Source organism: Mytilus edulis, chromosome 8, assembly GCF_963676685.1.
Source record: "Mytilus edulis chromosome 8, xbMytEdul2.2, whole genome shotgun sequence".
In the NCBI taxonomy this organism is placed as follows: Eukaryota; Metazoa; Mollusca; class Bivalvia; order Mytilida; family Mytilidae; genus Mytilus; species Mytilus edulis.
Window position 1 is genome coordinate 1223302 of NC_092351.1, and position 24510 is coordinate 1247811.

A 24510-nucleotide genomic window follows, 5' to 3' on the forward strand; every position below is an offset into this window, starting at 1 on the left:
GAGATCATCCAGGTTTTGGGCGGAGATTGTGTTGTATAGAGATCATCCAGGTTTTTTGGTGAAGATCGTGTTGTATAGCCTGAGGATCATCCAGGTTTTTGGTGGGGATTGTGTTGTACTGAGATGATCCAGGTTTTTGGTGGAGATTGTGTTGTATAGAGATCATCCAGGTTTTTGGTGGAGATCGTGTTGTATAGCCTGAGGATCATCCAGGTTTTTGGTAGGGATTGTGTTGTAGAGAGATCATCCAGGTTTTTGGTGGAGATCGTGTTCTATAGAGATCATCTAGGTTTTTGGTGGAGATCCTGTTCTATAGAGATCATCCAGGTTTTTGGTGGAGATCGTGTTGTATAGAGATCATTCAGGGTTTTGGTGGAGATCGTTTTGTATAGAGATCATCCAGGTTTTTGGTTGGGATTGTGTTGTATAGATATTATCAATGGTTTTTCATTCTAGCTTTTTATGTAGTTTTTTTTAACTTGCAGACATTTTTGTCTTTTTGTTTTATGTTTTTGCTCTAGTGTTGTCAGGTTGTTGTTAATTTGTTAGGTCCATTTGGTATCTTCCAACTGTCGTCTAAGCTAGTTCAAAACATATAACTTTATAGAAATTTATCTTTTAGAACATTGTAGTATGTAGTGGGTACTTTTTTCATAGTTTTCAACAATATTTTTTGAATATAACATTTACTTTTTTTTGTATTTCAGCTACATTAAGAATATTTAGATTGACAATTGATCATGGTAAAAATTAAAATACTAGTACTCTAGACAAATAATTTTAATAAACAACATTTATTGTAACAGTTTAATAAATGCATATATATCACAGATAAATATATTCAATACACAAAGAATTACATACTGCATCACAATATGTTAACAATACTTCTTATGTCTTATAAACCATTTTCATTCTTTTGAAAAACATCAATAAATATGTTACAGTGAAACCTGTCAAACAGAACCCAATGTATACCTATACCTATAGCTATTCAAACAAGACTCTTGTAACCTCAGGACAAAATTAAGAAATATTAAACCTGAGTAATCAGAACACCTGTTTCAATATAACAAAAGTTCCACAGGAGGTCTGGTTTATATATGTTAATATATATTCATTCAATTCAAAACATCTTTTTGATTTCTACCTGTGGTAATTATGATAATGTCAGAAAAAGACAACAATGTTTACATCAATGAAATATGACAATTCTGATTCAAGTACTCACCTTTAACACTTTGCTGAGAAAAATTAAATTTTACCAAAGAAACACGACATGTTAAAGTTGGAAATTTTGTTTTACATGTTGAAGTAAGTTAAACTTTATTTCGATTGAACAATTGAAACGGGAAATAATGTTATTAAAGATTCTATAAATTACTAAACAAAATATGTATCACAGAAAGAAAGGTTGGTGGGTTAAAATGTGGATTTCTGTACTTTTGGATTACTCTATGATCCTAACAGGGGCTGAGTATTTTTATCAGTAAATGGTTATATATATGTATCATTTTCATGATGAAAAAAATAGGTTGAACATTTAAGAAATGTGTTCCTTAAGGCATTACTCAAGGAAAATATATTAAAATCTAAAAATTCCACAACAAAAAAATAATCACAGAAGTAAGTAGGTGGGATCTAATTATAGATTTCTTAATATTTGGCGGACTCAGAGCAGCTGACAGGGGCTTAGTATTCTCAATTGTAAATAACAATAATAAAATGATTGATTGATTGATGTTTGCTTTACACTGCAATAGTAAATATAGGCTATATTACATGTCTATTTATGTGTCATTAGCAGTGTATAAAACAATCTAAGAAATTGTAAATAGTCACTACTTGATTTGAAAACAGCTTAAGTACTCACTGAATTTCTGTATTATTATTAATTTGTTTTGTACTATCTTTGATTTCATATATCTCTGTCTTGAACAACAAAATAGTTTTCAATAAAAGAAAGTTAAAATGGAAGCTAATTCGTCAAGTTAATAATACATATATTATAATAATATGTAGTTTTGACAACGATTCTTTGAAATGAGTTTATGTTATTATATAACAAACATGATTATCAAAGTACAGCGTAACTTGTCTTAAAGCAACATGTCTGTCTAAAGTGGATTCATGTACAAGGAAATACAATGAATATTCTTCAATTATTTCATCTGAGAAACCTGTACCAAAATCTTTTGTGTATAAGAGGTAACATGCAGATAGATTTGACTACATCAAGTTTATTTCTCACTGCTTCAGCCTATTCCTTAAGCTGTAATGGAGGAACTTGACTTAATTATGTCAATAGCTATTTGACTGTCTTTATATTTTCACTGATACATGTTTCAAGACTTTTTAGTTTGTGTGATAACTGTAGAGTCTGTTGGTTTAGTTTTCCTTCCTTCGTTTATGTCCATTATCAGGGCCTTGCCTGTTTCTTTTGCTGTCCTCTTTGCCACGGCCTTGATTCCTAAATTGTCCACATTATTAACAGTCAACACAGTGTTACCAACAGCATACATCCCGTGCTCTGCTAACAATCCTGCCTGACTACCATATCTTAAATAACAGTATGTTATAATTAGAATAAGAAAAGGGAAGACACTAATTATAGCAATTTAACTTTAAGACATGGATGAACTGAGTTGTAGCTTTAATCCAACACTACAAACAAAATAATTAGACAACATATGACCTGTAACAATGGGCAAACAAAGATGTATCAAGTTAGGAATATGACATGGGTTTTTTCACGTGTTCTACTTAGTTAATAATATTTGAATTTTGTCAGTTTTTTGCTGGGAATCAAAGCCTTAAAGGCTGTAAAAGCAATTGCTGCCATGTTAATGTTTGGGGACTTTTATTTTTCATCCACATATATACAAGAATTAAACCTGACATGAGTGTTGTCTAGTTAAAAGTAAGAAGGTTTTAACTTTATATAAATAAAAGACTTTAGCAGAAAGTCATTTTTAATATGTTTTATATTTCACAAGGAGACAACACGTTTACCAGGCTAAAGTTGGGGTCAAATATACATGTGCTGAAACATATAACTCAAAAAGAAATCACCATGGATTATCCCCTGGTAGTGTTTGTAACTTCCTTGGCAATAATTTCCTTTATTGATTTAATTTTAACAATTTTCATAATAATTTATATTTAACCATTAACACAAATGATTAAGTTAAAACATTTCAACTTTCCAGACGCAAATGTTAAAAAACGGGAAAGAAATAAAATATCTTACAAGACATAAACATGTAAAGAATAAATGTATATTTCAGCTTAATAAAAATATTTTCATAATGTTACTTTGTCATCATTTTTAAAACTAAGTTCCAAACATTATTGCTGAGTTGATATGTCCTTCTGATGCGGTACGAGCACAGGCACTTCTTTCTATCCATAGGAAGGTCGATTATCCATATAAATAGTTTTATATGGATAGTCGACCTTCCTATGGATAGAAACAAGTGCATGTGGGTACGAGATAACTACAATTCTCATGCAATCCCGAAAAGGGGGGTCATCACAGACAAACATGACATTAAATCGTTATCACTGAACTAGTAAAATATATTGTATAGGGGCCAGCTGAAGGACGCCTCCGGGTGCGGGAATTTTTCGCTGCATTGAAGACCTGTTGGTGACCTTAATTCTGCTGTTGTATGTTTTTCTATGGTCGGGTTGTTGTCTCTTTGACAAATTCCCCATTTCATTTCTCAATTTTATTATACGAACAAGAACAAACAGCTCTACGTTGCTTTGATATTTATCAATTTTCAGGAAACATTGCGAAAAATGATCTTCAATATTTCGAAAACATGTGAAATAAAATTGCTTACACGGTGGACCGTCGAGTGTCAACAAACGTAGTAGACTTGTTCACTGAAAAGACGAGGATAATGGTTTCATCTGACATTTGTTATGCAAACCCAGTTTTGATCATGATATTTAAAAAGACGTACTTTTTTTCAATCTATGATATACTAGAAAATTCCAAATTGTAAATATCTCTTCATCTGGACCGACTTGGCATCTACTACGTTTGGACGAGTCCATTTCATTAGTAAGGTGATCGATAAATATTACGGAGTTTTGACAGAAAAGGAAAACGAACTTATTGTTATGTGTTTTCAACAAGGGTTTCGTTCCGCTAAATTATTTGCGCAAATAAAGTTTGTCTATTTTTAGATTACAGGTAATAATTTGACACTACGCATTAACCTGTGTAGTGATTTTGATTTTACGATAAATGTATGAATGAACGATAATTTTATGAATGAACAAGAGCACCTGACCTCTTAAAGAAACACAAATTAAACATAAAAAACCGTATTTATTAGGAGATAATTCAGTTAAATTTTCAATACTAAATCAACAACTGAAATTAATCCATATTTTGTTGAAACATCGTACGAACGGCGGAAAACGGAATCGCATTTATAAAAATGTACTTTTTTTCACTCGGACTTCTATGTTATTTGATAGTCAAACGGTTGACCCTTTAAATACAAAAATACATCTACAAGAACATATTCTGAAACTTCTTAAATCCACTAACTTTTTTTTAAAGTTTCAAGCTATGTATTGCATTAGAAAACATACATAGGTGTTAAAGAATGACTGACCAGGAGCCTGTTTAACAAAATACTATGGCTTGATCTGGGCGGAGTCTCTGATCTGGGTCACAAAGATGGCCATACGCGACGGCATAAAAGCAATTGCTTTAAAAATCAATTGAACAAAGGCTATAAACATATATGTATATTTGGTTTTCGTTAATTTTTTTGTACATTAATTAGGCCATTAGTTTTCTTGTTTAAATTGTTTTACATTTGTGTTTTTGGGGCCTTTTATAGCTGACTATGTGGTATGGTCTTTGCTCATTGTTGAAGGCCTATAGCATGTATAGCTGTTAGTACTTGTGTCATTTGGTCTCTTGTTGAGAGTTGACCCCTTGGCAATCTTACCACATCTTTATTTTTATATGTAGAAGAGATGCCTTCACCACAAAAATTCCTTCATAGAATAAAGGCCTCAAATTCTTACTGATAAAGCTCCTAGTTGTTGTATCAAGTCTTTGTGGAATATGATATAAAGAACTATTTACAAAGTCCATAGTATAACTTACTTGTAATCCACCAGAGTCACTGTTTCATTGGCGAGGTTTCTACCCAGAGCCTTGGCTGCTGCTTCTAATGTTAGGTACACTGCACTGAAACCTACATGTACATAATAAAATATTCAGATTACATTGCATGTACACTTTAGCTGTATAAGACTCTTTTTTGAGATTTAAAATGTGGTTTGAATTTGGATCATTTCATGACTGAAAAGAAATGTGTGATTACGGAAATCAATTAAACAAAATAACGATGAGAAAACCAACATTTAAGATATAAACTTTAATGCATCATTCACCATTAGAATCATTGAGATCTGCTCGAGTTACACCTGATAACAAGTTTCTGACCTTTCAAAGGTTAACTAACCACAATTATTCACTTCATTCTTGTTCTAGTTAACCTTTTAAAGATATCAACCCAAATTGTTCTCCCAAGTCCAATCTATACCTAACCTCATGCTTGATAAAGGTCTGAATTTTTATTGTAATTAAATATTTGATACATAATAGGTTTCTGACACAGAATAACTGTAGTCAAAGAACTAAACCCCCTTTAATTTTTTACTTTTGTGTAATACACTATGCTGTTGAGAATTGAACCCCCCCCCCTTTTTAAAGAATTTTTCTTTATGATTTTTCAAATCTTAAGAAAAAATTGTCCTCCCATCTTTTTACAAAAAATAATTCTTTCCTTCAAGATATGGTCAAAATCTCAATTCAAATTTCCAATAGACTTTGTAACCATAATAACCCATTTAATAATTTAAAAGCAGTGTGAGGGAGGTTATCCAAACTTAACATTTTACTTAAAAGTAATTGTTCATTAAGCACCCTTGTTTTACACACTTTTTTGCTCCCAATTTCTAAACGGTTTGAGCCATAATCCCCCAAAGCCAATCCTAACCATTCCTTTCTGGTATGGAACCTTGTGGTATAATTTCAGATAGATCCATACACCTATCCACAAGATATTGTCTGAAACCTAGAAAAATGCTTATTTGGGCACCATTTTAGCCGCTAATTCATTAACAGTTAAAACCATAACCCCCAAAATTAATCCCAACTTTCGTTTTGTGGTTATAAACCTTGTGTTTCAATTTCATAGATTTCTATTTACTTATACTAAAGTTATTGTCCAGAATCCAAATGTCTTAGTGATACCAAGATACGACCACAATTTTTTAAGGTTGTATAAAAACTATGAGGATAAAAATCTACCTCTCTAACGGTACCCAGATACATGTATCAACCTCAATATTTACCTTTGAGACTTGCCCCAGCTTAACTTTAGATACAAACAATAATTACCTATGAGACCTGCCCCAGCAACATCAAGAACACCATCTACTTTAGATTTTCCATCTGAAGATTTTCCCTTGACTGAATCAGGAAGTAGTTTTTCACCATGTTTCTTTATGTGTGGTGCTAACTCCCTCCCAACTGCCATTGTAGCTTCTCCAAGCTTCTTCACTGAAACAGAAACAGAATAAATTGACTCGTTTATACAAACACCAGACAAAAAATAAAATAAGAAAGTCTGAGGAAACAAATTCCCCTAATCAAGATTGCAATTTTCTAAGTTATAAAGGGGCATAACTCTAGAACAAAAGGCAACTCACTGCCAAAATTAGAACTCTGTCTGTGTGTTGTGGTTCTATAAAGCATTGTGTATGAGTTTCATACTTTTGCATGAGGCAAACTTAAGTTAGAGAGCAGAAACAAAACGTGGGGCAAACAGATAGATGGACATACAGAAACACAGAAGGTCAAGGATAATACTTAATGCCTGTGTAGAGTATGGCAGGGGCAATAAAAAAATCAAAACAACATTTTTTTACAATTAATGGTGTTCAATCATAACCAATGCCTTTCATGGCCTCTACCATTGCTTATCATTTAAGATTCACATATACATGTGTATATCATTTTATTCTGAACCATCCAATTTGTATATATGAGTATTAAGTTTTCCATAAATCTTTAATTTTGTCAATTTTTGTTCCTAAATTTTATTTCTTTGATAAAGAAATAATCTCTTTTAAAATATGATTCAACCTTCAAGTATTTTCTTATATTAATATCAGGTTCATTAGGTTATTCAGCACTGCAAGAACATTTGCAGATTTTCATCTTAAAGGGGCACTAGCTGTCAAATTCATTTTCTCTGATTTGACTCAAATTCTCATATTTGATTTAAAACAATGTAAAACATTTATTCAAATCATAAAATGTTTAAAATAAACAATTTACAAGGCATGGGCTTGATAATATATCAATAACTATTGAGTAAAGCATCAGTTGACTTCTGAAGACCTCCAATGGTCATTAAGCAATATAAACTGAATAATTCATCATCAATGTTTCTTAGCTTAATTTGACAAATTTGCATATTGAACCATACTTGCTGCTTTAAAATAACTTGGTTCTCCTCTTAGCAAATGTACATATACATACCCACATAAGAACTGACTTTGACAGCCGTGTGTGTCCCTCTCCTAGCATACTGGACTCCTTGTATAACTCTTGGATCAATTTCTTTAGCTCTTTCCTCAGGTTTTAATTTTTCTTTGATTTTTTCAGATCCAACTTTTATATAATGGCCAGCTTTTTCTGCTCCTTTTTCAATACCCCATGTTATCCAACTTGATGCTGAAACAAATAAAATAACACTTGTCTACAGACTGACAAAACTCCTCAATAATTGTCTCTATAAACAAAGTGTTCGTTCCTAAAAAGATACCACCAACCAAAAGATAACACCAACCAAAAGATAACACAAAGGTAAATTTAAGTTTTTAGATTAATTCCATCAGTGAAAAAAAATCAGTAAATTAGTCAATTTAAAGTTGAAGAAATTAAACACACTAAACATGCTGAGGTAACAATTGAATATAATTTGAGGAGTCTATTTTAGCGACAGATTTAGGAGGCATTGATTACCATGTGGGTAAATTCTTTTATATTTCAGATTTGATCAAAGTAACATTGTATTGTCAGAACCTCAAAGTTTTGAAATAAAATTGGGAAATATTTAATTTCCTTCTACTGGCATGACTGGTTTGAACTGTTATAAAATAGCTCACCCACTGCGATCCCTTTTGATATTTTAGCACTGGTAGATTCGTCTTCTTTAGTTTCTCCTTCTGACGGTATTACCTCCCTTTCTTCAGGGGGTGCTGTGGGTTCTCTTATTTCTGCTACAACCTCTTGGTCTTGCATCATGGTCATAGAAGATAAAACTGACTCAAAAACATCTTTGTCTGTTAATGACATTGTGTCTGGTAACATTAAACCTACGGCTGATCCTATAAATAGAAAGTGGTTTTTAAAGAATAAAAAATATGAAATTATAACATAAACATCATAAAGTGTGTTATTCATCTTATGAGAATTTCAGGTTAACCTTTGTTTGAAATAAGGTATCGGCTAATCTTAGATTCTCTTTGTAAAATAACAGTACATGATGTAATGGCACAGTTGATCCACAGACTACGTGATATCATAGATGTATTACATCTATGGTTATATCAACTACTGGAAAACAAAAAAGCGTCATTGCTAAATTTTAGCACTCACAGTCCATGTGTGGGATTCAAACTCACAATCACATTGTTGACTGGCTAGTGATAGTGTACAACTACTTAGACCACTCAGCCTCTGAAATGTTATGAATGTCATTTATGTCTTACTATGCGGTATATGTTTTGCTCATTGTTGAAGGACCTATAGTTGTTAAATTCTACATCATGTGGTCTCTTTTATTACCATTGATTACAAATAATTCTTTTCACAAATCTTATTATTTTTCAAAGTGTACCAAAAGAGTTGAGTGCTAACTTGTCTTGTTTTCATTTTCTAAATAATATAATTGATATTTACCTGGTCTGTCTGTTGTATCAGGGAAGACATAAGCCCCATTAGTAGCTTTTAAAGCTGGAGAGGCCCCTGGTTGTAAGGGGTACACCCAACTATTGACTTGTAAAAAGGCTGGAGGGCGCTGACCAGTTCTAACAGTAGGTTCACTTATAAATTTGAATATTTTCAGTGAACTTGGATATGACGGAGCACTAACGTATCCTTCTGGTGTTATAAAGAAAATCTGGACACCATCTGGAATATTATATATCTCTGTAGCATCAGCATCAAAAACTTCTGATGATTCATCACTCATTATAGAATCTCCAAGGGACTGAAACGTTGTGTCACTGATTGACGACCCAGATTCTGACATCACGTCCTCGTATGACGGAGGTTGATTTAAATCCATAGGTGTAGTGGGATGTCTAGAATGTACGTTTCTTTGGACTTCTATACTCTGAAGCCTATATTCTATCTGAAGTTTGGTTTTTGTCATTTTTTGTTGTAATAATTTGGCAGAGTCTTTTTTCTCTTCTGTAGCTTTAAGTTTCTCACAATCTATTGCCAGACCTTTGTCTAAGAACTGTAATCCAGCTCTGTATTGATTAACTGCTTCATCAAAGTTTTCACTCTCGTCTGCCGACAGACCTTTCTCTATATGTTTGTAAGCATTATCATGGTAAGATTGTATTGTTTTATAGTCAGTTTGATCTGCCTGATGGAGGGATGGTGGTCTAGGTGGGGGAACTCTATCACGAGGTCGTGCATCAGCACAAGTGGCCATGTTGATGGTTTTTCGATCCTGGAAAAAAAAAAGAATGGCAAATTATGAATAATTTTCATCTAGTCAGTGTTGCTGGCATTAAACTTTAAACACTGTATGAATATCAATTCAAATTAATTCTGTAATAGTCAAATGCAAAAGGCTTAGATGCAAAATGAAAAAAAATATATTGTATACATACATGATATAAGCATGATAAGACCCTTCATTCATGTTTGTTAATAATCATGATTATATAATTTTTTGTTTAGTTTGTTTTCTTTGAAATTCAGCTTTATCTGAGTAAATCTTTCTGTAAATCTAATTACAAAATGTAGTAATATATAAGTTAACAAAATGTATAATATCCAGCCAAGTTCAATATATTAAATATATTATTTTCAAATAGTAAAGGACAAGGGCAATGAATAAATGTATGGGCTGTTTTTTACCAAACACAAAATTTCAGTAAAAGTAGTAGCTAGGCAGGTAAGATGGTAAGGGCTGATTTTTGCCTAAAATTTCAGATTCATCGGTTGAACGATTTTGGGCATTTTTAAAACACTAAAATGGCTACTTTAGTAGAGTCAATTAGTTTATGTGAAAGATTTGAACTGATGTAATTGGATGTGGTCATTAAGGTGGTACCTAACACTACAGGGAGATAACTCTGTTAAATCAGCTAAACGTTTTAATTACGTTGTGTTGTTAAGGGAATATCATGAATATTACATGTACCATATTAAGCTTCTCAATGATCAAAATTAGTTTTTGTCAAACTGCTATATAACCAGTGTAATTTTTCTGATAAATTGGTTGGTTCAAATATTTTGAAATTTTTATATAATTGTCAAAGGTTTGACAAAAATTTATGAAAATTAAACGAGCCAAATTAATTTTAGTGAAAGTGTTGGGTACCACCTTAAGACGCTCAAATTAAATATTAAAAATCTATCAAATATGCCATAAACATGATAAAATGTCACTTTTCAGATGGCCTTTGTCAAAAATGAAAGAGCTAGGCCACATCCTTGTTCACTCTTAAATGCTTAACCTTTATATATGTTATGTATTATCATCAAATACAACTCACATTTAAATATATATTTAAAAGAATTTATAAGCACAAATGTGGTCACTTCCATTTAAGATGGAAACTGTCTAAAATTTAACTAAAATTTTAAAATTGTGAAAATTGAAGTAATTTAGCATGACTTTATGATGCTAGTACCCTAAAAATGTGCATTGTATTGTCAAAAAAGCCCATATTTATGTAACAGAAGTTTTCTACTCTTTCCAATAAATAGTTAACATGATTAAAGGTTGACATTTTAAATAATTTTGTAAAACTGCTTTATTTTGAGACCAAAAAGGGGTCTTACTGGACCTACATTTGTACTCCTTTGCAATGTTTTTACTTTACTTTTCACCCTAATTCTGGAGCCTCAGACCAATTTCATAAGTGATTTCCTTTGCAATACCAAAAAATTTGTAATTCTTCCTGGAATGCTGGACAGGCTGTTCATCTAGCTGTTAAATTAAATGACCCATTAAGTGAATGACATCACTTGACATCTTTGGTGTCAAATACACTAGTGTTAAATAACACCAATTACCTTTACTAGCTTTAGGTCATATATATATGATCTATGAGACTATGTATTTCAAAGTTGTTTTACAAACAATTTGAATTACTTCCCCTTTATTGTGTAGCGGGAGGGGGTCAGTGACGACACCTCCAGGGACGTGGAGTATCACTATTTGACCATCTGGATACCTGATATCCGATTATGGCAACAGACAATGACAGACAATAAATCAAATGAAAACTATATATTACATGTATTTACAAATGTACAATAATTGCATGTACAAAATGATGTATTTTACAAGGTTGGATGAAACAAGAGTATAAACTTTCTAAAATGAATATGATGAAGTTAAAAACTAAAGTAATTTAAATGTAAAATGAAACCAGGTGCTCCGCAGGGCGCAGCTTTATACGACCGCAGAGGTCGAACCCTGAACAGTTGGGGCAAGTATGGACAAAACATTCTAGCGTGATACAGCTCTGAATTTGGATTGTGATCAAATTTTTGACATTACATGGGTTTTTTTTACACAAAACAAATGTCAAGATTTTACAAATTTTACAATAAAAGATTTCTTCTTCAAACTTTTTAAATCTAAAATTAAATAGTTGGCACAGCATAGGTTTCTGACACAGAATGAATGTGGTCTAATGAACTTAAAAGTTTGTTTTTGCCTTTTAGCAATTCACTATGCTGTTGAATATTAATCCTCTCAAAAAAATGTTTGAAGAAATTTTCTTTTTATTTATGAAATCTGAAATGAGAAAAATTTAACCCCCCCCCCCCTTTTTTTCACATCCCCGTTTCCTTTTTTCCAAAACTGATATTATCAATTCAAATTTCTAATGGAGTTTGCAGCAATAACTACTCTTTTAAATACATCATAAAATATTAAAATGTAAAATAAAGTGCTTGTTATCACTGAATGGTAAAGATTGGTTGGTAGTAAAAGTGAATATACATTGTTTATTGTATAAAACAATAAAAAAAACTTCATCAGCAACATTTTATATTGGCAAATTTCCAATGAAGTTATTTACATAAAGTAATGGGCAAATAAAAATAGAAAATGACATCATAGTCATGTCTGGCAAATGTCCAACATACATTATCTAAAAACATTTTAGATAAGATAAGGAAATAAGATGTAAAAAAACTGCTTGTTATCACTGAATGGTAAAGATTATTTTAATTTATCAGTTGGTAGTAAAAAGTGAATATACATTGTATATTGTATATAACAAAGATTTAAGTTGATTCTGGACAAAGAAAGATAACTCCAATTAAAAAAAAATCTTGCTATTGCACAATATTTTGCAATTAGATATTTCTTGCTTACTATTCTGGACAAAGAAAGATAACTCTAATTAAAAAAAAAATTGCTATTTCACAATATTGTGCAATTGGATATTTCTTGCCATTGCGCAATACTGTGCAATTGAAAAGACTTGCTATTGCACAATACTTAATATAATAATTTTAGATCCTGATTTGGACCAACTTGAAAACTGGGCCCATAATAAAAAATCTAAGTACATTTTTGGATTCAGCATATCAAAGAACCCCAAGATTTCAATTTTTGTTAAAATCAGACTAAGTTTAATTTTGGACCCTTTGGACTTTAGTGTAGACCAATTTGAAAACAGTACCAAAAATGAAGAATCTACATACACAGTTAGATTTGGTATATCAAAGAACCCCATTTATTCAATTTTTGATGAAATCAAACAAAGTTTAATTTTGGACCCCGATTTGGACCAACTTGAAAACTGGGCCAATAATCAAGAATCTAAGTACATTTTTAGATTCAGCATATCAAAGAACCTAACTGATTGATTTTTTGTCAAAATCAAACTAAGTTTAATTTTGGACCCTTTGGACCTTAATGTAGACCAATTTGAAAACAGACCAAAAGTTAAGAATCTACATACACAGTCATGACAGTTAGATTCGGCATATCAAAGAACCCCAATTATTCAATTTTGATGAAATCAAACAAAGTTTAATTTTGGACCCTTTGGGCCCCTTATTCTGTTGGGACCAAAACTCCCAAAATCAAACCCAACCTTCCTTTTATGGTCATAAACCTTGTGTTTAAATTTCATAGATTTCTATTTACTTATACTAACGTTATGGTGCGCAAACCAAGAAAAATGCTTATTTGGGTCCCTTTTTGGCCCCTAATTCCTAAACTGTTGGGACCTAAACTCCCAAAATCAATACCAACCTTCCTTTTGTAGTCATTAACATTGTGTTTAAATTTCATTGATTTCTATTTACTTAAACTAATGTTATTGTGCGAAAACCAAGAATAATGCTTATTTGGGCCCTTTTTTGGCCCCTAATTCCTAAACTGTTGAGACCAAAACTCCCAAAATCAATCCCAACCGTTCTTTTGTGGTCATAAACCTTGTGTCAAAATTTCATAGATTTCTATTAACTTAAACTAAAGTTATAGTGCGAAAACCAAGAAAATGCTTATTTGGGCCCTTTTTGGCCCCTAATTCCTAAAATGTTGGGACCAAAACTCCCAAAATCAATACCAACCTTCCTTTTGTGGTCATAAACCTTGTGTTAAAATTTCATAGATTTCCATTCACTTTTACTAAAGTTAGAGTGCGAAAACTAAAAGTATTCGGACGCCGGACGACGACGACGACGACGACGCCGACGCCAACGTGATAGCAATATACGACGAAAATTTTTTCAAAATTTGCGGTCGTATAAAAAAAGTACATGTATTTCCAGAGTTAGTCTTAAATAAAGTATTAAATGCACTTTGTTTTTAAAGAAGTAAAATAATTAACTTGCACCAAAAAATCAGTGACTAACTGTGGCGCACTTCCATGACTGCACCTGAAGTGATGGCTAAATCTGTTCTTGAGTGGGATGAATTTCACCAGGGTGAGGTTTGGACATGTTGGAGGCTGATGCAAGTCAGACTCTGACTGAATATCAATTAAATTCCTAATCTTTTCATGTCTCACGATAACTTTAACTGAATAGGTACTGAAGAAAAGTGGAATAAATGAATATTCTTAAAACATAATATAAACATCAAAAAGTTAAATACTAAAACAAAAATTAACAATCCTTATTTTTATCTTACTTTATCTAAATCAAATCAAACTAAAGTTAAAATTAACATTTTATACAATAGAGGCTTTAAAGAGCCTGTGTCGCTCACCTTGATCTATGTGAATATTTAACAAAGGAAGCATATGGATTCATGAGCAAAACGTGTTTTGGCGATGGTGATGTGTTTGTACATCTTACTTTACTGAACATTCTTGCTGCTTACAATTATCTCTATCTTAAATGAACTTGGCCTAGTAGTTTCAGTGGAAAATGTTAGTAAAAATTTACAAATTTTATGAAAATTGTTAAAAATTTACTATTAAGGACAATAACTCCTTAGGGGGTCGATTGACCATTTCGGTCATGTTGACTTATTTGTAAATCTTACTTTGCTGAACATTATTCCTGTTTACAGTTTATCTCTATCTATAATAATATTTTTCAAGATAATAACCAAAAACAGCAAAATTTCCTTAAAATTACCAATTCAGGGGCAGCAACCCAACAAAGAGTTGTCCGATTCATCTGAAAATTTCAGGGCAGATAGATCTTGACCTGATAAACACTTTTACCCCTTGTCAGATTTGCTCTAAATGCTTCGGTTTTTGAGTTATAAGCCAAAAACTGCATTTTAGCCCTATGTTCTATTTTTAGCCATGGTGGCCATTTTGGTTAGATGGCTGGGTCATAATGGCCATCTTGGTTGGTTGGCCAGGTCACGCCACATATTTTTTAAACTAGATACACCAATGATGATTGTGGCCAAGTTTAGTTTAATTTGACCCAGTAGTTTCAGAGGAGAAGATTTTTGTAAAATTTAACGACGACGGACGCCAAGTGATGGGAAAAGCTCACTTGGCCCTTTTGGCCAGGTGAGCTAATAAAAATTAGACAACTTTCGAGTTTGATGCATTTCTGTCAAAAACTGGGGTTTTAGTGAACATCATTCATGGGTTTTAAGGGGTATCGTCACTTCCGTTCCAATGTTGAGCAAGTGGTTGGAAAACTATGATGCTATATAGCACAAATTATTCCCTTTTATCATGTTTATGAAGGGTACATATCAAGTGATAAAATGTATCTTTGACTTATTAGTAAAAGTGAGCACATATTTATATTATTTGAAGAAACTTTTCCCACTGAACCATACATCTAGACTATCTAGTATTATATGGTCAAAACTGAATTTAAACATGTCCAAGAATTTTGTAATATTCAGGCCACACCAATTTAATTTCTTGTTCTACGGATTTTTGGACTCCAAAATTTGGTGCGAGCGAGCGATTTGAAAATTTTAATAAAAAAATATTCAATTTGCAAATTTTTAAGGCGAAGCTTGAAAAGTAAAGGCGAGCGATTATAATTTTTTTTTTGTAAATATAAAATAATAGGTTTTGACAATATTAAAACTTGATTTATCACTTGTACTTTGATTTCTGAAGTATTTTTTCCCTGTTCACCAAGAAATAATTAAATCTGGTCTATGTATGTGTGACGGACAATGAGACAATTCTCCATCCAAATCATAATCAGTTTGGGGGCAACACCTTAATGTTATAAATATCCCTTTCACATGTTTTATGAGGGATCAATATAAGTTATAATATATTTGTTTGTACAAAAGGGCTCATATTTTCTCATAGAACTATATATCTATCTGGTATTAAATCGTCAAAACATGTCCAAGAATTTAGCAATATTCCTGGACTTTAACCATGTTAACACATTTACTTTAACAGTTTAATATTATTCAAAATAAGTGGACCCCTCTTTTAGAATTTTTTTTTAAAAATATGATGTAACTCTCCTCTTTTTGAGTACAAAATTCTAAGTGTTCAAAGGTTTTGCATAGAAGAACTATACAAATCCTTGGTATTTCTATTTTCTTTTCTACATCAGTAAAATGACCCCTTGTCTGAGGGAGGGTTGTTCTCAACCTGATAATAACAAACACAGGTCAAAGTACGGCCTTTTACACAGGGCTTGATACAGACCAAACAGCAAGCTATAAAGGACCCTAAAATTATTAGCGTACACAATTGGAACAGGAAAACCAACGATCTAATTTATATATCCAAACGGGAAAATACCAATGAACAACATCAACAAACGATAACTGCTGAACGACATGCTCCTGAATCAATCAGGACAGGTTCATAAACATGCAGCGGCTATGGATAGTTTTGTTTCGCCAGCATACAATATAATTGCAGTTGAAGGCAAATCCTACAGAAGTTCTTTGTACTTTATTCTAACAACGAACATTTTTTGATGGGGAATATAAGTAAGGGGGAAAGAAAAAAATTTTTGTTCTTCACGGAAATACCCGCTGTTATAACTTTTTATCGGAGCATTCCAGGTTTCATGCTGAAACAAATATTCTCACAGATATTTACACAGTGTGGTGGGGTGCTTTTATGTTTAAAATCGTTATATACAGGTTAGACTGTGATTTAACAAATGTTGATATCTTTTTATAATATTTACAAAAAAAAAAACGGTGCGGGAAATGGACATGATTACAATTCCGGATGCGGGAAGCAGGAATATAAAAAAAATCTGTTTTGAAAAAAAATAGGTGCGGGCGGGTCCGTCGAACAAGGGATCAAATTGGTGTGGCCTCATAGGCTTATATCTTCTTTATAATAAAAATAGTTGGACCCCTCTTTTAGAACTCAAAAGAAGTATTGTTCCAAATATAATGTATTTCTCCCCTTTTAAGATAAAAAAAAGTCTGTTCATTCTTCTTTGAAATACAACAGTAAAATGACCGCTGGTCTGAGTAGAGACATATAATATATATGTATAAATTCATATCTCTGGTCTGAGGGACAGTTTCTCGTTAAGGTATATCCCTCATTTGCCATTGGGGGGTTGTCAATTAAAAACGCTCACTTCAATTATTACCTGTGGGGAAGTTCTCAAACCTGTTTCCCAACTTAGTTTATTTTGGCACCTTCTGGAGGAATGAAAAAAAGTGTACTGCAAAATCCTGGTAAGTTTTCATTTTTCTTACACATAAAAGTAAACATATTTGAAATTCATTATCTAGGGCATGCTATGTCTGAAATTTTTTACAGATGTGCAGGTTTGTCTGTACTTGGAGTAAATTTTGAGGTGAAAATACGGTCATTAAATTAGCCACATGAACCTGAATTTATATGAAACTCTTGGCAGGTAAACCTTTTCAACAAACATTATTTTAATCATTTATAGACTGAAGATGGTATTTGACTTACAAGATAACAATGTTCTTGACACACTGAAGAATGTCTCACTATCAAACTACTGTCTTGTGATATGACGTGAATGTAAATAAAATGTGTAAAAGTCAGGAGACCTCTAATGTGATGTCAACAAAAGTTGGAAAACCCCTTTTCCCAATTTTGGGCTAGATAACCAAAAGAACAGGATTCTGCATGGTGCATAAAACATAAGGGAGCTACCATTTGATTTTTATGGGGGGGCTAGGATGAAAAATTTTGTCCTGCATTTTTTTTTAGTTGTAATCTCTGTCCTGCCTTTTTATTTTTCACTCTTTTCGGTCCTTCTTCTTTTTTTTTTTAGTTTATCCTGACTTTTTTTACATAAATTGTCATCCTGACTTTTTTTTTTTGCAAGTGTCTCATCCTGCCTTTTTTTTTTACTCAAAACTCCAGTCCTGCCTATTTTTTTCAAATTTCATCCTAGCCCCCCCATAAAAATCAAATGGTAGCTCCCTAAGAAGAAAACAAGATCCTGTTCAGATTGTTAACCGTGGGAACCATTTGAAATACAACTAAAGATTTATATAAAAATATTTAAAATTAAATACCTCAAAGAACAAATTAAATCACATCTCATCAAATCAAATAAGTTTACAGCTGTTATTTACAACTAATACAAATACAAAACATAAATAAAGACCAATATACGTGGACATACACAACTTAGCCCGTGCATGCTGAGCTAAACAAATATTTATATTTAGCATAGACACTAGTAATTATTCAATTTTTTCAAGTAGACTTAGTCCATGCAACATATTGGTGTTAGAAAGAACGTATTCATTTTTAGAATGTCTTGAAGAGACTACATTTGATATTTCTAGTAAACATAATAAGGAATCAAAAACGCCGGAAGATCAACATCAATTGAGAAGAGCGAGTATGGTGTCATTAGTGATAAAGGAGAAACCCTTGATTTATTAGCTTCCTTGTTAGTAGCAGCAGCTACACTCTATCAAGAGAATCATGATAGGAAATACAACCCAGGAATATCGTAGCATCTTGGAGATATTTACATTGTATGGAGAAGCTGCATGCTGAAAATCCAGGATGTTGCTACATAGAAATGGAAAGTTCACAATTGGGAAGCTGAAATGGAAAGTTCACATATTGGGAACCTAAAATCATTTTATAGAATATAAAAAAGAGGTGAAAGATAGATACCATAGGAACATTAAAACTCACAATTCAAAAATAAACTGACAACCCCGTAGGTTAAAAAAGAAAGAAAAAAAACAGTAAGGGAGCTACCATTTGATTTTTATGTGGGGGCTAGGATGAAAAATTTTGTCCTGCATTTTTTTTAGTTGTAATCTCTGTCCTGCCTTTTTATTTTTCACTCTATTCGGTCCTGCCTTTTTTTTTATTAGTTTATCCTGACTCTTTTTACCTAAATTGTCATCCTGCCTTTTTTTTTGGCAAAGTGTCTCATCCTGCCTTTTTTTTTTTTACTCAAAACTCCTGTCCTGCCTATTTTTTTCAAATTTCATCCTAGCCCCCCCCTCCCCCATAAAAATCAAATGGTAGCTCCCTAACAGACAAACAAAAGTAAACAAGCAAAAGTTATAAACTTTCTTGTCGCTTATCATTTTCGGTTATTTCTTTTTGTTGTCCTGGAGGAGACCTCTGTGGACTAAGATGTCTGACTACAGTATCACTAGCCAGTTAACATTGAGATTGTGCAGGGGCGGATCCAGACATTTTAATAAGGGGTTGGGGGGTCCCAACCCAGGACAAAAGGGGGGGGTCTAACTATATGACCCCTTTCAAATGCATTGATAGGTAAAAAAAAAAGGGGGGTCCAACCCCCAGAACACCCCTGGATCCGTTAAGGTTGTGAGCTCAAATACCGGCGCACGTGGAAGGCGCGCTCGACTCAAAATCTAATATGACTAGGATCGTTAGTTTTCCTACAAAAGGTCGGGCCTTCTTCCTCCACCAATAAACACTGACCTTACGAAATAAAACATTCTTTCACCTAAACTTAATGTTCCTATTGTTTTCATATTATTATAAATTAAAAAAAAAAAATATGTAAAAATTAAAATTAAAAAAAATGTAAATAACATTAATAAATATTAATGTGTATACCATGTACGGGAATATGTCAGACCCCTTCTACGATTTGCATATTTGTAGAAGTCAGATATGTCTATCCAAAAGTATATGATACTTACAGTTTTCATGTTTAAAAAACAAACACACCTACCTACCAAATCATTTAATATTTATAAACAAAGAAGGCTTAAAATTGAAAGGCACTTTGGTTATTTTCATTTACCAGTTTAGAAGTGGTATTAGGCTATTCAGAGTAAAATTTGTGGCCAGTATTGTATGCCAAATCATATCTATGCAGGCAGTATTAGGTGATCAGGCACGATTAAGAACTAGATATTTATATGAATCTATATTGTATAGAGCAAGTTGGAATGCTAAAGTACTAGTTAGTACAGAAGCACTTAAAGAGTGCACATTTTGGCTACAAAATATATGTAGTTTAAACGAGACAGGATCTCAATTGTGTCAGTTGACATTTAATGAAGATCAAGATTATCACTTGTTCTGTGATGCATCTGGCAAGGGTTTTGGCGGTCATTTGACCGCAGGTTCAAAGGACGAACCGTTGGAAATGTTTGGAAGTTGGTCAGTAAATGAACAAAACAAAAGCTCAACTTGGCGAGAGCTAGTAGCAGTAAAGAGAGTATTACACAATTTTACAAATTTAATAAAGGATAAAATCATTAGGGTATACACAGATAACAAAAACGTAACGCACATACTCAGAGTCGGAAGTCGAAAAGCATCACTACATGAAAATGTGATGCAAATACATGAAATTTGTAAGAATCAATCAATTAAATTAAGTTCTGTTTGGATTCCACGTGAACAAAACACACACGCTGACATGTTAAGTAGACGGTCAGATTGTGATGATTGGGAGGTACAGGACGAAATATTTACATATCTAGATCACTTGTGGGGTCCGCACAACGCCGATAGGTTTGCACATGACTACAACACCAAGTGTAAGCATTTCAATTCAAAATATTGGTGTCCAGGAACATCAGGTATTGACGCTTTCACGGTTGATTGGAAAGGTAAAAATAATTGGCTTGTACCACCACCAAATTTGATTCCTAAAGTGTTAAACAAATTAAAACAAGAAAAATGCAATGCTACTTTAGTTATACCAGAGTGGACCTCTGCACCGTACTGGCCTATGTTAATAGATGAGAAAGGGAACATGAAAGTTTTCATAGTTGCACACATTTTCTTTCAGGGAGAAAACTTGACCAAGGAAGGCCGCGGTCAAAGCGGAATATTTGGACAACAATTTCTGAAATTTAGATTGATTGGTTTAAGATTACAATTTTAGATCAAAATATTTATGATTATTCTTTTTTTAACAGGGACAAAATTAGATCGTACAGTAAAGGAGGCCATTAGAAATAGCGGCATCGATGGTGACAGTTATCTTTATGGGCTTTATCCAAAAATGTGCGAACTTTTAATAAACAGCAGAAGTGACAACACAGTCAAATCTTATTTTAATGCTTTTAAAAGATGGGAACGTTTCATATCTCTCCATGGACATGTTGCTTTACCAGCTCAACCAGTGCACGTCGCACTTTACCTTACAGACTTAGTTAACAACGGTTCCACTTAATATCATCCGGTGTATAATGCAATATATGGTATAAAATGGGCACACGAAATCAACAGTTTAAAAGATCCTACCACAAACACTTTTGTTACTTCAATACTAGAAGCGTCTAAAAGAGTTGCGCCAAAGAAGACTAACAAGAAAGATCCAGTAACTACAGACGTTTTGATAGAACTTTGTGATAATTTTAAAGATTGTTCTGATCTACTTGTGTTAAGAGATTTGACTATGATGCTACTTTGTTTTGCAGGTTTCCTTAGATACGATGAACTTAGATCTTTGCGTTTCCTTGACATTGATATACAAGATTCTTTTCTGATTTTACATATAACTAAGAGCAAAACTGACCAATACAGGCAAAGCAATGAGGTTATAATAGCAAAAGGTTCTACAATCGCATGTCCCTATAATATGTTAGTTAAATACACACGTTTGGCTGGTTTTAGTAGTCATGAGAATAAATTTTTATTTCGTCCTATCTACAGGTCAGGAGAGTTGTGTAAATTGATAAATAAGGATAAGAAACTCAGTTACACGGCGGCTAGGGAGTGTCTTCTTAAGAGAATTAGAATTATTCGTCCTGGTTGTAACATAGGTCTGCACTCGTTCAGATCAGGTGGTGCCACAGTGGCTGCTAACGCAGACGTTAGCGACAGGTGTTTGAAAAAACACGGCAGATGGAAATCTGACTCGAGTAAAGATGGTTATATCGTAGACTCCATAGAAAAACGTTTGAAAATTTCTCAAGTTTTAGGTTTATAGTTTCATATTTGGGATCGTGTACCCTTTCTTTGTATATTTCTATCACGTTCGACGGGCTGTCGGCAAATTTATATTTGTGTTTTAGTTATATTTAGTCATGGAGTAGAGGTAATACTTGTATTTTCCCGCGGTTCGTATAGTAAAGCGGGAAAATATTGTATTGTCGTTACGTTTTCATAAATATTCATAAGGCATGACAAAATTGACCAATCAGAAGTTGAATTTTGTCTTTCGATATATTGGTGTTTTTCAAGCGCTTCACTTTCTAGCCGTCGTTCAACATAGTAAGCTCCTTTATTTTTAATTGCTGATTGCAATTAAAGTTTTTTTTTTTCTGATTTTCTATTTGTATATGTATTTGCTAATTAAAGGTGTGGTCCGCCACTTTTATCCGGAGATAGGCTCGAGCATTGGCACGGATACAGGTTTCCATTCATATTCATATATCATGTGAACGATTGTTGGTTTTTCCTGGACGGCCTTGACTATCTATGAAGGGTAACATTCAGAAATTTAAGCGAATACACTGTGGATACATTGATATTTGAAATATTGTATATATGTTTTAATATTTGTTAAAATGTGTACTGCTGGAAATTATTTGAGATACAAATTAAATACGGCGTCTATCACGTTCGACGGGCTGTCGGCAAATTTATATTTGTGTTTTAGTTATATTTAGTCATGGAGTAGAGGTAATACTTACTGTGGTATTGTGTATGACACAAGACTTACAATCTCTTTTATATGATATTATTTAAGGAGGCTCGAGGGTATAAAAATTTCAGAAAAAAATCAAACATTTGTTTTTCATTACAAATTTTATTTATTTCCTTTTGTAATTGTTACTTTATCACATGGTACAAAAATCTTTCAAAACAATCAATTCGTGTTGGCCCCAGATGACTTTTAAAATGAATACATCATTGAAAAAGTTTCAAATTATCTCCCTTTGGTGGAAAAATGCCATTTTTTTGGCTTTAAAATTGAATATCTTTTTCAACTCATCGGTGACCTATCTTTTTTAATATAATTTCCATATAAGCTGTACTTCAACTAAATTATTGTAAAATTTGAGCGATTTCTGTAATAAATTTCTTTTTTTATTTCGATATTTACCTTTATTTCTCCTATTACTTCAACAGAAAAAAAACACCTTTACAAAAATGTATGCTTCTTTCGAAGGCAGATTGTGAGCGCAAATGAACGGTGACCCCACTTTTTTATTTTATTTTTCTATTAACTATAAGATAAAGTTCATTTATAGAAAAATATAGAGAAATCCTATATAAATGATTTAGACCCACGAACCCCCTTAATACATGTAGTTAAGTTTTGGCAAAATTGGAGATCTGTTGTATGACTGTAATAATTAAATATGTATAATAGACATCTATTCCGAAAAATCAAAAAGTGTTATCTTTTAAATTTAGTACATATGTACTCAATTATCATGATTATGGATCAAATTTAAGATTTTTAAAATGGCAAGACAAACATTTTGTACATGTAAATGCGGGCCGATGATGTTTAAGTAAAATAAAAGACCAATACTACATGTACTAATCAAAGTAAAGAATAACCTATACACTTCATGCACAGTATATGCAATAATTATTTTGTTTAATTGTAATGAGACAATTTTTTTTTATATTTCAGAACTGGTGAAACAAAAGAAAATTGTTTTCTGATAGGACTGAAGAATGGACACATTCAATCAGACTTGGAGTAAGTAGTTTTATATGAAAGAAATACTTATGAATGCTTTTTAAGTAACTTTTGCACATATTGGACTTACATTTTGAAAAAAATCAAAAGTTGTAAAACCATCTGTAATATTTTTTTGATATAAACATGGTATATATCTTTAAAATTAGCAAATTGAAAACAGGGGTTACAGCCCACAGGTCTTATTTTATTGAGAAAATCCCCAAAACAGGTCATAGTAAATTCATTATAATTATCTGCCCTTGATTTTACAAGGATTTTTTTCTTAAAATATAATTACTCTTTAAAACATGCTTAACATCTTATTTTTCATAGTTTAATCTTATAATTTCAAGTTTTAGATGTTTCTGTTGTACAATGTATATTGAATGATATATGGTAAAAATAGTAAATTCAAGTCAATATGTCAAAATGAAGGAAAACCCCACCTACTTAGGCAGCTCACAATTTACCTGTATAACATAGAGAAATTTGTCAAATTCCTTTTAGTTAAACAATAATGCATGGTAATTTTAATTTATGTTCTCTTTTTTTCAGGTTATGTTACTGCTTGGTGCACAAAACACAACAGATCCATGCAAGATGGTCATATCAATTATGCTGTTACAGAGCAAATCAGTTATGCACGAAATAAATTCAGGAACTTGTGATAATAATTTATATTCAAT

General features: G+C 32.4%; 1 protein-coding gene and 1 pseudogene across 2 annotated transcripts; one reads left to right on the top strand and one right to left on the bottom strand.

Moving 5' to 3' along the window:
- Positions 1-762: 762 nt before the first annotated feature.
- On the bottom strand, positions 763-17804 carry LOC139484567 (spartin-like). Of its 2 annotated transcripts, XR_011655120.1 has the most exons (8): positions 17662-17804; positions 9011-9791; positions 8215-8436; positions 7586-7780; positions 6440-6601; positions 5138-5228; positions 2002-2559; positions 763-1373 (listed from the first exon to the last, which is right to left on the bottom strand). XR_011655120.1 is itself a non-coding variant. In XM_071268338.1 (7 exons), the coding sequence occupies exons 2-7, from the start codon at positions 9771-9773 to the stop codon at positions 2346-2348; spliced, it is 1647 nt and encodes a 548-aa protein (XP_071124439.1). In that variant the 5' UTR covers positions 9774-9791; positions 17662-17804; the 3' UTR covers positions 763-2345. The 2 variants fall into 2 exon arrangements, 1 of the variants encoding a protein (XP_071124439.1); XM_071268338.1 differs by having other exon boundaries at positions 763-2559.
- A 3272-nt stretch (positions 17805-21076) lies between these two features.
- On the top strand, positions 21077-22770 carry LOC139484568 (integrase/recombinase xerD homolog; annotated as a pseudogene).
- Positions 22771-24510: the final 1740 nt, after the last annotated feature.

What these genes read in the sequence shown, in the direction of transcription:
- LOC139484567 (XM_071268338.1), bottom strand. Translation starts at nt 9,773, where the DNA reads ATGGCCACTTGTGCTGATGCACGACCTCGTGATAGAGTTCCCCCACCT. An exon ending in TGCTGGGGCAGGTCTCATAG is followed by an intron (nt 5,229 to 6,439) that starts GTAATTATTGTT and finishes ATGTACATGTAG; the next exon opens with GTTTCAGTGCAGTGTACCTA. An exon ending in GTGACTCTGGTGGATTACAA is followed by an intron (nt 2,560 to 5,137) that starts GTAAGTTATACT and finishes CTGTTATTTAAG; the next exon opens with ATATGGTAGTCAGGCAGGAT.